Here is a 15,234-nt window from a genome sequence, read left to right as displayed (position 1 = left end):
ACTATACTAACCTTCCTCATGTTCTTCGCCACTTTCTTCTACTGGTTCATCATGTTCGTCATGTTTTGCAGGACTCTCATCAACCCAACCATCAAACACTTGCGCCCATCTCGATTCAGCCACCGGTGTGTCAACTGTATAAAGAAAAATTAATGGAGAATTAACAGGACATCAACAACGTAACATGGAAATGAAAATACTTATTGCTGTTTAGCTATCTCCAATATCGAAATATCAGTTGTGAACATGCGCAAGAAACACATCTCAGCTATAATGATTCGGGATTTATTTTTTTTTCTCTTTGTAAAAGTTAATTAAAATCGCAACATTTATGAAAGTGTAAATTTAATACGCTCAACATGAAACCAGCAAGGAGGTGCCACACATTCATAACCAGAGACCGGAACTTTGGCAGAATACCTTTTTAAATGTGTTAAATCTATCTTCATTTTGAAAGTAAATCTGTACGAATTATACCTTTGTGATTGAAACATTACAGTTTTATGTTGCCCTTTTCTGCCTTTTTTAATATAAATGCCTAATTTACAAAATAAATGCTTTTTTTTTTTGCCTTCATTTGATTATTTATCTATTATTTATTAATTTATTATTAAAAATCGCCTACATGTATATTTTAATTTATTTCTATAACCGCTACATTGAAAGTGACTTCACTGAATGTATATTATTGTCTTTCAGTCAGTTCATATTCTCTTTACAACAATGAATGCTGCCATGCAAAAATGTATAACAATAAGGTTTTAATTATCGCTTGTGTTTATTTGACATGGCAACAATGAGTGTGGGCCTAACGTTATTTTTAACGGTTATTTTTCTTTCAGTTTTTATTGCGACATTGTTGTAGCTAACTAAATATTTCACATCGCAACATATCAGTACAACCAAACACAAAAATGCACTTTCCAAGGCTACTGGGAAGAAGATTTCTTTGCTTCCAACAGTAATTGCAACATCGAGTCGAAAATCTCTTTTCTTGCTGCCAAAATCCCTTTGTGGAAAGTGCAAGGTTGTGGATCTAGTGCAAGGTTTTTGTCGTTGCCTTTTATTGCGTATTTTAGCTATTTATAATGCCTTTTTGCCTGCCTATTTTAATGATTCATAATGCCTAAACTTCCGGTCTCTGTTCATAACATTATATAATTACACATACTGTATATCTCAACAGAACTTAATTACTATAACAACTTTTAAGAAGAGTGAGCAAGTGAGTGAGCAAGTGAGCGAGTGAGCAAACATGTGTGTATATGTGCATGGGTGCGAGTGTGCGTGTTCGCATGAGTGAATGAGTGTGCATGATTTTGTGTCTTTCACCAAAATTACTTCTTGAAAGTGATCTTGTTATACAGGGTGTTTCAAAAATACGGGGCATAATTTCAGGTACGTATTTCCCACATGTAGACAATCAAAATAGTTCATTACAACATGTGTCCGGAAATGCTTCATTTCCGAGTTATGGCCTTCACAACATTGAAATTCACCGAAACGTTTTTCTTTCCGCAGGTCGTTGTCATTACAGAAGATGTTCAAAATGTCCACCTCCTGCTTGAATACAGACCTCACATTGATGTCTCAGTTACCTGTGAACACGATCCCAAACTCCAGGAGTATTGCGTATGTCCTCAGAACATGCCACAATTCGATTCCGAAGGGATTCCAAATCAGGCACCGGAGACGAATAAACCAATGATTTTAAACGGCCCCACAAGTAGAAATCGAGAGAGTTCAGACCAGGTGAGCGTGGAGGCCAAGCAATTGGGACACCTCTACCTATCCATCGATCAGGAAACCTTCGATCCAAGTACCGGCGAGCCGTACGACTGAAGTGTGCAGGAGCGCCATCATGCAAGAAGTGAATGTGTTGACGATTGATCAGTGGAGTGTCTTCTAAAACATGAGGTACGGTGTTTTCCAGGATGTTTGTGTACGCCTGCCCCGTAAGTCTGTTTACAAGTACATGGGGTCCAACTAATCGATCACCAATGATACCGGCCCACATGTTGAGGGAGAACCGCACCTGGTGATGAGATGAAACAGTTGCACGAGGGTTTTCATACGCCCATACGTGCTGATTGTGGAAATTTGTTACGCCATCTCGTGTGAACTGTGCTTCATCTGAAAATAATACTAAGGCAGGAAAGTTCGGATTTACACCACACTGGTGCAAGAACCACTGACAGAACCTAACTCGTGTAGGGTAATCTGCTGGTGACAGGGCCTGTACACGTTGCAAATGATAAGGATACAATTGATACTCTTTCAACAGTCTCCAGACAGTCGTATGAGGAACATTGACTTGCAACGCTACCCTTCGTGTGCTGATAGAAGGAGTCATGTTCACAGCCTCCAGAATCTCCTCCTGTACTTCTGGAGTTGTAGATCTTCGTCGTCCCCTTCCCAAACCAGGAGAGTTAAATTTTCCATACTCGCACAGACGGTAATGGAGAAGTACAAATGTCTTCCGATCTGGACATTGTCGCTGTGGGTACCTCTACTGGTACAAATGACGAGCCAGCGCAGCATTGCCGTCCACCTTACCGTACATGAAGTGTATCTCCGCCAGCTCTTGATTTGAATACATGTCGTACAGTCTAACGCCTACACAACACTGAATGTAACCTTTGCCTCGGAATGAACTGTCAGAGTGCCCTCTTAATGTCTCCTTTGACGGCAACGACCTGCGGAAAGAAAAACGTTCCGGTGAATTTCAATGTTGTGAAGGCCATAACTCAGAAATAAAGCATTTCCGGACACATGTTGTAATGAACTATTTTGATTGTCTACATGTGGGAAATACATAACTTACCTGAAATTATGCCCCGTATTTTTTAAACATCCTGTATAATAATTTAGAGGCAGTTGCTTAGTTCATTTCTGTTTTATTAATATAGGCCTAATAACAGACTGTGGGAAGATATACCAGAATCATCATCTTTCTCTAATAACCTTGCATTTGGAGACTCAGACCATTTGGAACCAGTACCTTAATGTACATACATACAGTATGTAATGGTTTTCTGTCATTTCACTACAAACAGTTTACAGATTTTCATAAGATACAAGATGTCTGTTTGTTGGATCTCAGCAATTACAGAATGTGTACTAGTCAATGGGAATTCTGATTTTTTTCAAAATGTAGGATACGAAACAAATCATCTCCATGTGATGCCTCCTGGATAGTGTAGAATGATTTCAGTGAAAGAAGAGGTATAAGTTAGGCCTACTGAAATAATAAAAATGGAAGATTCTCTCATTAGCGAAGTGCAGATGTGTTAATGTGTGGCATCAATTGTACCACTGGTATTTCTTGAAACCAAATACAACAAATCAGCACAATACAATTTCCTGTACAATGAAAGAAATGACGTTCATCAATCCTTAGCATATTATACACTTTTGACAAATACTCGTTAAAATAAGGACATAATTAATATTTCTTTCTTTCTTAAACATACAAATATAACAAAACTTACTTGAAAAAATATGTCATGTCTCCAAGACATTAAAGTATCACAGATAATTATAAACTAATCTTTCACTCACCATCACTGGACCCTCTATACTCTGTTAAAATGAGGCCAACCATGACAGCTAGGGCCCCAAGTAGCATGAAGAACACTATCTTGGCACATATGTTACCTCCGGTACCAGCATCTTTATGTACATGAATATTCTCATCGGAGGAGAAGTTGCTACTGACACTTGGAACATCTTCATTTCCTCCAGGCAGGTCCTCTGCAATAATAAATCACATACATTGTAACATGTGTACTAATACTTTTTCAATAAGTATAAGTTCTTGTCACCAAAGTGCTGGAATATTTAAAAATTGTTGCACTATTTTAAGAAAATTAAGTAACGATATAATAATCAGGTTCAACATGAGAAACTGCAAACAACTTTTATGTGTATCAAACAGTTATATATTATATATTACTTCAACAGTACATAGTACTATAAAGTTGGGAGATTGTTTTACACATGGAGAAACAATGAAGACATCCAAGAAGGCCTTTCACTGGACTTTACAACTGCTAGTGAAAAAAATTGGTGTCATGAATATGACACTTACTTTCCCATTATACATCTTCTATTTTGCAACAATTCAGTTCTTTATCATGTTTCAAATAACATTCTCTTTTGTTTTGTTTTTTTTATGTTTTGTTCTTTTTTAATCATTTAATGTACATTCAAAGAAGAAGAAAAACTTTTGCTTCAGGATTGCACAAAAAGAGTGCAATCTTTACAATTTAAAAAATTATGATACCTGAGTTTCATTCATAAATTGCACAGTTTAAGTAGTAATTCATTTTACATAAATTCACATAAAATAAGTATTTGTATATTATAATAATCTCTAATATTGTTCTATTTGTGAAAATTACAATTAAAAGTGATATAAATACTAGTGGTTTACAATGCAATTCTAAGCATGTTCCTTTCTTGCCAAATAACCAACAGCACTGTGAGATCAGACCAGTGAAAGAAATGTGAAACTACTTAATTCCTTCTGTAGTAATTCTCACAAGCTAACAAAGGAAGTTTGAACTAGTGACTACTGATCCTTTAAGAATGAGTAACTCTGTCACTGATTACTTGTGTGGTAGATCTATTGTGAGAATTCCTTTATACTGGACGTGATAAATTCAGATGGAAATGACAAACCATACAGGAGAAACAATAATGTGTATCAGGGATGGCCAATTATTTTGAGTTTGAGGGCTACTTTTCCACTAGAGGCTAGGGACTGTCAGTTGTAGAGAAAGTTCAGTACTGTTACAGATCACTGAGGGCTACCATTCACAGCTTGGCAGTCAACTAGTAGACCACAGCTGACTTCTTGGCTGCCACTGTTGTACATAATAATTTCTCTGAAGAAATCATAATATACCATTTCATTTGTCAGTTTATTCCATGTATTACATAAGAAAATCACAGAGAATATAGTCTGATTTGATTTGCAGTGGATCATCATTGTATGCATTTTTTTATTTCAAATAATGAATCATTAACTTTTTTCACGTGTACCACTCCCAGAAAATGTATTAAGTTTGTAGATACTGAACAATATCCGACCAACTGTATAAGAGAGTTTTTGTACACAAACATATGGACTGACAGACAAATGAACAGAGATATGGCATGCTCAAAACCACTTTTTCGGTATCGAGGGTGCTGAAAAAGTGTATTATCGTTGTAACCAATTATTTGCACTGTCAAATGATTCTCTTTATAAGGTCATTCAAAATTCACTTCAAACTTTAAAACATTAACGGTCTTACTAATAAAAATTCTTATACAGACGTTTAATGAGCGAATAGCTCGTTTGTAAGTCATGTGCAAATTCCTTACTAATAATCACTACATATGCAGTGTATAACAATATAGCAGTTACATAGCTACGTCATAATTTCGTCATTATTTTATTACAAAAGATAAGAGAATAATTGAGATTCTCTAATGTGTCCGATAGTGTGTGCTAGTGTGCTGCGCTAAGTATCGATAGTACAAACCCAGAACACTTAGCATGTGTAGTATGTTATAGGTAACTAGAACTTGGAAAATTCAGGTGGCCCAAATTTTGTTTCTGTGTCTGTACAACTAGGCCTGATCAATTACGTGCTATATTTTGATCAAGAGTACAGCTACAGCAATATTCTTCTAATTATTATGTGCTCTCTGTTTTGTTCTGTGGTAATCATAAAATGATAATCAATACGAACAGTTGAAAGATGGCCATTTTTTCCTCATATACAACAGGGAGTTTCGTGTGGATAACTACTGCGAAGCAATTCCCATGTATAGTTACATGCTGCTTATAGATCCATCGCTTATCCATGGTTTATTAGTAATGTTTTCTGTATAAAAATTAGACACGGCTTATTAGTAAGACTGTGAGTTTTTAAATATTATAAAATTCGGGTGGAAAAAAAATCACTTTTTTAGGCAAACAATGGAATTTTTATTTGTTACTTTTGCATTTCCTGTTATCATTTTACTGATTAAATTCAATGATTTTATTAGTACTGCTACAAGAATTTTGAAGTTTCAAGCCATTGTTCTTTCTTAATGGTGGAATTAACACACGTAATTGGAGAATTTGGTCTAAAAATGACTCCCAGATTTTAATTCAACAATGCCTTCGTGACTTGAAAGTCAATGTGTTACGGCTTCACCTTGCAATTCATCATTAGTCCATATTTCTTTGAAGAAGACAATGAAATAAGAAAGGCTATTATACTAAATGGTGAGTGCTACTACAGTATGCTACAGAACCTTATCACCCATAGACTGAGGAATCACGACATGGAAAATATAATCTTCATATATAATGGTGCACTGTCCCACATCTACACCTCTGCAAAACAAATACACGGATCTGTGGTGATCTCATCAGTAGGCACTTTCCAACAATAAAGCCTCCACTATCTCCAGATCTCAATCCAGCTCACTTTTGGTTGTGGAGTTACCTTAAAGAATGAGTTTTCGTGGCACACCCAACAACCCTATACCAATCGAAATATGTTATTTCACAAGAAACTGGGAATGTTCCAAGATACTGTGTGCAAAATGCTTGCATGTGTCACAGAAATAATAGTATGTCTGTAACAAGAGAATGGCAGATATATTCCCAATGTCTTCTTTTTTTTTTTCTTTTTTTTTATCAAACCCCATTGTTTGCCCAACACAGAAATTTTTTTAACCTCAAACATTATTAGGCCTATATTTATAATGCTATATAGATTGAAGTGACTTTTGAAGGACCCTATACTTCTTATACTGAAAAAGTAACAAAGATGTTGTTATATTAGCCTATTAATTTGAAAAATTGTAGAAATTGTTTGTGCATGTTAGCTCATTTAGAGTTAGAAACAGCCACCAACAAAGTTAAATATGGTTGCAACATGTGAAGAAAAGTTGTTATTGTACATGAAAATGACAATACGCCAAACACAAAACCAAAGAGAACAATAATTATTACTTTTCACATATTAGCTTCCACTAAATGTAAATTCTAACGACACATACGAACATGAACTTACGAAGAATCAATATTTGGTACCTGTCACAATTTGATAAAGAATGGGCCTTTTAACTTCATATCTTCTCAAAATCATATTTTCAGAATTTCTCGAAGGAAAATGACATTCTTCACAATGATGACAAGCACCTCATCAGAATCAGTAGTTAAATGACCCAGTCTTTCCAATGAACAGATAGCCAAGCTATAGATCAATTTATGCGCACATTTTGCAACACAAAATACTAAAAAGCAAATTGTTACAATAGAGTTCAGTAAACAGACAAAACTATTCATAAAACATTTTTTTGCATATTCCACAAAAAATTAAATACTTTTTATTGTTGAACACCTGGTATACTTATATTAGTGACAATGTTCATTTCTACAGCTATGTATCTATGTATTTAAATGAGGTTATTTACAATTGTTTCTGTACTATACCTAGAGGGACCTTCATCTTTTGGACTCTGTACTCCACATCTGCAAAAGTGAGCAATTCAATAAGCTGGCTACTTGTCAAAAAGATTTCTTATATCTAGAGTAATTAATATGTATTAATATTAACATTCTGAAGTTCAAGCCCAACCTACATTGGGGTTAATGTATGCTGAAAGCATCCCATGCCAGAGTGTGGTTTTGGTTGACGTATTTGACATCTCATAACATACGGAGGATTTCTACAGAGTGAGTCAGCCAGGGCTAGACCGACGTCAACGGAACTGCTGAACTATCACAGTGATCAGACTTCTTGCTCACGTACGTGTTTAGTTACGTAAACAAGTTTCACATTGAGAGTGCAGCTGTATACCATATATTTAGAGTGCAGTAGTGTGTCCATTATGAAATATACCCTTGAACAATGAGTGTTTATTTACGATAACTTTGTGAAATACGAATCTCTGAAAATACTACAGTTGTAACAAACTTCCGTCAGTCATTCCCTGATTCGCCAGAGTCTTCTAATGCAATGCTATACAATTTAGTGAAGAAATTTCGTACAATTGTATCAGTATTGGATAAGAAACGAACATTTGTGAAGTGTGTTCTCACTAAGGAGATGTTAGATGAAATTGACTACCAACTAGACAGAAGTCTTACATCATCATCCTGCCGTGTAGCTCATAGTCTTCATTGATAAAAGATACGAAACAATTAAAATTAAAATCTTACAAAATTCGTGTAGTTCAGAGGTTAACGGAACCCGATTATTTGAGCAGATTTAAATTTTGCATGTGGTTTCAACAGTCAGTGTATGATAGACTACTTGACCCCACCTTAATTTTTATAGTGACGAAGTATAGTTTCACCTCAGCGGTTAAAAGTAAAGTTAACGCAAATAACCCACATTCACTTGAGGAACTCAAACAAAATATCCGGCACGAAATTCGAGCCAGTTTGGAGAACAAACTGCGGCGAGTTGCTGGATATATCTTCAGATGTGCAGTCTGTCAGATATCACAAGGACGTCATTTCCAACATGAATTGTGAATTCGGTAAGTACATCATTATGCAATACTAACTGCAAAAGCATGGAACGAATCCTCCGTACAGGTAACGTCATTACATATGTATCAGCCACCGTGAGTGGAGTTAGGAGTCTACTCCTGGCTGGTTCACCTGTACTTGGGTCAGAAGCATTTTGTAACAATCAGTGAAAATTTATGGACACTAACGTGATTTGTACTATCATCTGTTTTTATTATGCAATAGCTAACTGCAGTAATGGCATGTAAATAGTCTATCCCTTTCATTCATTGTTGTTTTCTTCTTATAAGCAAAATGTCCTAATTTCTTGATGATTAGGCCTATGTTATTTTATATGTTTTAGAATAACGTTGTGATAATATTGGTGTGGAAGAAGAACAATAAAGTTATGTACCATTATACGTGAGCCAAGCCCAGAAAAAGAACTACCACTTGTCCAAATTCCTGCAAAAGATAGACCAAACTTTCAGAGAAAGATGCAATATTTGCAACACCAGCAACAACAATCAACATACTAATTAATTGGAAGACATTTTCCTAGTAAAAATCTCAACCACAGAAAGAAGAATAATCTGACAAGAGTCTGAAGAGTTTGTTTGGAAAGGTAAAACAGTCTACTTGGAAATAAGAGAGAAAATAAACAAGTTGGTGGAGCCCTAATTGTAATGTGCTACTCTACTTACCATAATGATACAAAATTGTCCATGTAAAAGAACATTGCCTGAGATAACATATTGCGCTGTATTTCCTTTGTAAATTTCCATGTTCGTAAATAAATGTATAACTAAACTTTTAACCAATAATTTTATTTATTTTGTACATTAAAATAACCACTAAACATCCTTTTCCAGAATCTGCACTTTCATTTTGACTACATGAAGTACAGTCCTAATGAAATCATTTTGAACGAGTACAGAAACAATTAGGATGGTCACCAAATGGCAGGGTTTCAAAATTTTGTAGAGATAATTCTTAATTAAAGAAACAGTTTTACAATTTATTGTGCTAAAGAATTATGCTAAAATAATAAGACAATATTATACATTTCATATTCCTTTCCTGCAAAGTGTATCTGACTCAACAAAATAGTAACATTTCGTAACTTGTGACTAGTTGACAAGAGAGGAGAGGGAAGGAGATGGAAGAGAGAGTAGAGGGGAGAGGAGAGGAGATGAAGGTGGGAAAGAAGGGGAGGGGAGGAGGGAGATGATGGGGACGGGAGGGGAGATAGGACGGGAGAGTGGGTGGGAGGAGAGAGGAGGGAAGTAGGGACGGAAGGAGAGAGGGGAGAGGGGAGAAGAGCTGCGGAGAGGGGAAGGGAGAGAAGACAGGTGTAGGAGAGGGTGAGAGGAGAAAGGAGGGTAAAGGCGAAAGCGAAGGGAGGGGAAATGAGAGGGAGACGGGAGGGAAGAGGAGAGAGGGAGTAGAGGGGGACGGGATGGGAGGAGAGAAGAAAAGAGGAGAGAGAGGGTACGGGAGGGGAAATGAAAGGGAATGGGGAGACAGGAGTGGGGCAGGAGAGGAAAGGTGTGGGAGAGGAGACGACAGGGGAGGGGAGGAGAGAGAGAAGGGGAGAGGATATGGCGGGAGAAGAGGGACGAGAGTGAGGGAGGGGAGATGAGGTGAGGGGATAAATTAGAGGGGAGTAGAGAGTGGGGAGAGAGGAGGAGGGGAGAAGGGGACAGGGGAGAGGAGAGGGTAGGGAGTAGCGATGAGGAAAGGAGAGAAGGACGGGAAAGGGGGAAGAGAAGGGGAGAGGAGACATGGGAGGGAAGAGGTAGATGAGATGAGAGGCGTGAGGAGAGGGGGAAGAGAGGGGGATGATAGATGGTGGCAGGAGAGGGGAGAGAGGAGAGGGATAAGAGAATAGGAGAGGGGGAGAGGTGGTGGAGAGAGGAGAGGGGAGGGTAGAGGCGAGATGAGAAGGGAGAGAGGAAGACAGGAGAGGAAATGGGAGGAAGTGAGGGGAGGAGAGAAGATGAGGGGAAACGGAAGGATAGGAGAGAGAAAGAGAGGGGAGAAGAGAGAGGATGGAAAGGAAGATAAAGGACAGGAGAGAGAAGGGGGAGAGGTGCAGGAGAGAAAAGAGGAGAGATGAGGGAGGAGAGAAGAGCGAGAGGAGAGGGGTGAGATGGGAGAGGGAACAGATAAGATGGGGGATGTGGAAGGGAGTTCAGTGGAGAGAAGAAAAGAAGGGAGATGAGGGGAGGAGAGAGAAGATAAGGAGAGGGGAGGAGAGAGAAGATAAGGAGAGGGGAGTAGAGGGTGGGGAGAGGGGAAGGGAAGAAGGGGACGGGAGAGGGGATATGGGGAGGGGAGTGGTGGAGTAGAGGGGAGAGGAGAGCTGGAAATGGAGAGGTGAATGATATGAGAGGGGGAGGGAGGAGAGAAGGGGATGTGAGAGAAGAGAGAAGGGGATGTGAGAGAAGAGAGAAGGGGATGTGAGAGGAGAGGAGAGGAGAGGAGAGGAGAGGAGAGGAGAGGAGAGGAGAGGAGAGGAGAGGAGAGGAGAGGAGAGAAGAGAAGAGAAGAGAAGAGAAGAGAAGAGAAGAGAAGAGAAGAGAAGAGAAGAGAAGAGAAGAGAAGAGAAGAGAAGAGAAGAGAAAATTAGGAACATTAAATCCAGATGTTTGAGATGGGCAGGGCATGTAGCACGTATAAGCGAATCCAGAAATGCTATAGTGTGTTAGTTGGGAGATCTGAGGGCAAAAGACCTTTAGGGAGGCCAAGACGTATATGGGAGGATAATATTAAAATGGATTTGAGGGAGGTGGGATATGATGCTAGAGACTGGATTAATCTTGCTCAGGATAGGAACCGATGGTGGACTTATGTAAGGATGGCAATGAACCTCTAGGTTCTCTAAAAGTCATTTGTAAGTAAGGAAATTAATAATAAAATTAACATCTTTCATATAACTTTTCAAAGGATGCAGAGCAGTTTGCAAATAATAGGTGACAGGGAAATGCCTCGAAAGCACACAACTACATTCCCTAGTAGACTAGATTCTCCTATGTATTATTTTTACATTGCCTCCTGCCTTCCTCTCCAGCCCTCTTTCTCTCCAATACTCTCCAGTCTGCAGAGACAATCTTTCAAAGCCTTTTGTTTCTTTACTCCACGAGTATCGAAACTTTACGTCAGAAACACAAAAAAAACTAGAGTGAGTTTTACAACTGTTATATATAATGATGAAAAGAGTTAACTGTGGGTCCATGGTAATTTATATTTCATAGCTTCATTTATAAACCATTCATTTTCACAATTATTTTCATTAGACAAAATATAAATAAATAGATCAAATCTATATACAAACTTATATATTGATTTTAACAGTACTGCGCCACAGTTAGGATTACCATCCGTCCAGCAAAAGGAGGACATGTCCTCTTTTTTAATCATTTTATCCTGTCTGGCAGGCATTTTTTTAAAATTTGAAATGTCCGGCATTTCGCATTTCAACTAGAATTAATATGAATATTGAACAATGTGCAATAATTATTATGCATAGAATATCTAAACAAATGGTGAAATTCTATGAAAGAATTTAATTGCTTTCAATGGTTGAAACTGGAGCACATAAAAAAAACATAAAATATGATGACCTATTGGACATGCATTGAATTCTTACACTCTAAAAATGTCACTATTTATGATTCTAAGCTATTTTATCAATTTTATTCTGAAATGTACAAAGAAAGATAGATATGCCAATCAAGTTAATACGAAGTTCTGTGAGCACTGAAACTTTCTCAGAACTTTTAAAAATATATCAATTCTATTTATTTATCCCAAGTCACAATGGAAGTGCTGAGAGAGTATTTTCCCTAATAGCCTATCTGCTCAATGGACAAAAGAACAAAATCGCATGCTAATGGAGACAGTCAGAGGTATCATCATGGTAAAATATAATTTCAAGGACATGTCCTGTGAATAGTTCCATAATTATTTGTTACAAGATATAAGTTTGTCTCTTCAGGCTCTTGTGCACAAAGTGGGCTCCACCTATAAGTAGGGTACAAATGTAATACTGATCAAGCAACTAATTAGAAAACTGACTAACATGAGCCATTGTTTTTATCTTTAATTTTGTTCACACCAATTTTTAAAAAGTCCTCCTTTTTTCAGCAATGTCCTCTTATTTTAGATTGCATGTCCTCCTATAGAATTTCTTCTCATGGTAACCTTAGCCACAGTACTTATGTAAAATCTAATTCATTTTTCATATTTCAACCGAAATATATCCTACAACCTAACTTTTGGCTTTTTACATACAGTGGAACCCCCAAGACGTGGGTACTAAATTACTCCAGCATAGGCTAAGTAAAATATTTTTCTACAATTCCAACGAAGCTCATATTCCTATAAGATCACAATACACATTGTTGCTTAAGTTTTGATAACCCTGGAAAATACCTTCCCCCTCCCACTTCCCTGCTTGAAATAGCCCCCCTACCTGGCACCAGTAAAGAGCAGCTAATGACAAGACTAGTGCGTAGATCCAACTCAGCTCTCTGGTCCAGAGCTCTGTTATATTAATAGCTTAAGATCCCCCACTTCCCCTCTCCTCAGTCTGTACTTCATACAGATACCATTCCACATTATCAAGGGCTAGGTTGCCTCAGACGTTCTAATGTGAACTTGCCAACTGACGCAGGTCAATAACTTGGTAAATTACACACCTTATTTATCACTCTCGCTAAAAATATAATGACCCAGAAATCCGTAAAATACGTAAATGTAGGCATCCATTAGCACTACTATTTTTTATCTAACAACACTCCACGAGGTAATAACATCACTCCACTCCCTGTTTTATCCCCACAAGACACTTTAGATAAATACATGAACTGAACTACCCCATGAATGACAAACTGAGACGCACAACAATTTGTGCCCATACAACAAAGCCATATCGGTATTTAAGAATTAATGTACAATCACAGAAAAAAATCATTGTTGAAACTGTTTTATATATATATAATTATTTATTTACTTTAATAAGTGCACTGTAACACACAAATGAAGACTGGATATAAAAAAGTCTGTAAGTGTCAAACAGACAAACCGTAGAAAACAGAGCTTTCTTGTGCAACTAGTAATGTAATTATTATACTCTTGACGCCATCTACGGCAGAGGCTAGGTCCTAGATAAAATTACAATGGGACATCACTTTTCTCAGTGAACTGAGCAAGGGACGTAAGTTAGAGCCTTTTTTTTTTTTGTGGGGGAGAGGGGGGCTAATTTTCAAAAATATTGACACAGCCTTTTTTATGTCCAGTCTTCAATTTCCAATATTCTTAGGTCTACACTTTATGCTTTAATGTGAATATGCCAAAACTAGAAAGGAAAAAAAATGTATTTAAGTAACTCATGACTTGTTCCAAATGTTAAAGCTTAAAAGCTAATGTACAGTAGGCCTAACACAATAAATGAATTGAAAAAATAATCAAACAACAATTTCTTTCAAGAGATGATTATCTGTGCGCTCTATGTAAGTTTCTGAAATGTTCGCAGCTATAAACGAAATATTTTTGAGAAAATACTAATCTCAACCTCCAGTTTATGGACAAATTTCTTTACCCTTACAAAGAAAATAAAAGATAATTTTCCACAAGTGGCCAACATCCGAACCTTGAAAATGATGAAAAAATTACAAAAACTGATGTAGAAAACTTCTAAAATATTTTTTTTCTAAATGGTAGGAATATAATTTGCACAGTTCTCTCATCAACATTCCCAAAGCCAATCATTATACAAATATTCATATGCGTAGGCCTAAGCTATATGAGTTTTTATTTTATGAAAATATACTACCAGTAATAAGCATAATTAAATACCATACAAAAAATTTGCAATTTACAACCGACAGAGATGAACCACAATTTTGAATAAGTTAAACTTCATTAAAAACTATGATCTAAGCTATTTGAAGCATAATATAAAGCACTGTAAATCACTTTAAAAAATTGAATAATACGTAATTAATCATGTAAGAACTGCTGTTATAGCCGAGTGATAAAATTTACAACATAATTTAAATTATTCAGCGATGAAAAATATGCAAATAAACAATATTCCAAATTGACACATTGATTAACATTAAAATAACTGGTAAGTAAACAGGTGTCGAAAAAAGCCTTAGGCAAGTTACTACAACCTACTTAACACACTATTCCAGTGATTTCATAATTTAAGCTTATATAATTTGTTTAACCAATGCCAACATGTTGTCTTTCGATATTTCTTTCCTGGTAGTAGCTTTCGTGTAACTCACTTCTGACTGGAGCACCTGAAAGGCGGAGTTACATTTGGTCGATAATAATGACTTCTATATATTGAACCTATACTTTTCTGAACAACACAAGACAGCTTACACCCTAGAAAAGAAATGCTAACAAGACTGTCTAATCCCTTTAAAAACAAAATTAAAGTCTACTGTTTATTACGTGATATATGAAAACCTCAAAATATGAAAATACTAGGCCTTATTTGCACTTGTTTAAAAATGTGAACAGTACTTTTTGTTTCTTATGATATTTTATTAATAATAAGTACTCTCTATTAAGAATTCAATTAAAATGTACCTATGTCAGTAAATGACAAATTTACAGTCTAAATGCTCAGCTGTTTCACAGTCAGCACTTAATGTTCTTATCACGAAGGCAACAGTTCGATTCTCGGCAAATTCTATAAGTTATGTAGA

At 36.7% G+C, this 15,234-nt stretch overlaps 1 protein-coding gene across 6 annotated transcripts in view; it reads right to left on the bottom strand.

The window, feature by feature from the left end:
* The window catches only part of Asph (Aspartyl beta-hydroxylase), a 61,359-nt gene that overhangs the window by 44,556 nt on the left and 1,569 nt on the right, over positions 1–15,234 (bottom strand). For 5 of the 6 annotated variants that reach the window (XM_069822024.1, XM_069822019.1, XM_069822022.1 and 2 more), the window contains exons 2-4: positions 7,484–7,522; positions 3,562–3,753; positions 12–134 (exon numbers count right to left, since the gene is read on the bottom strand). In XM_069822024.1, coding sequence (XP_069678125.1) covers positions 12–134; positions 3,562–3,753; positions 7,484–7,522 — 354 coding nt within the window. The remainder of the gene's footprint in view (positions 1–11; positions 135–3,561; positions 3,754–7,483; positions 7,523–15,234) is intronic. The other variant, XM_069822021.1, reaches the window with a different exon arrangement.

This window comes from Periplaneta americana, chromosome 3 (assembly GCF_040183065.1).
Source record: "Periplaneta americana isolate PAMFEO1 chromosome 3, P.americana_PAMFEO1_priV1, whole genome shotgun sequence".
NCBI classification, from domain to species: domain Eukaryota; kingdom Metazoa; phylum Arthropoda; class Insecta; order Blattodea; family Blattidae; genus Periplaneta; species Periplaneta americana.
This window is presented reverse-complemented; position numbering and strand designations above follow the sequence as displayed.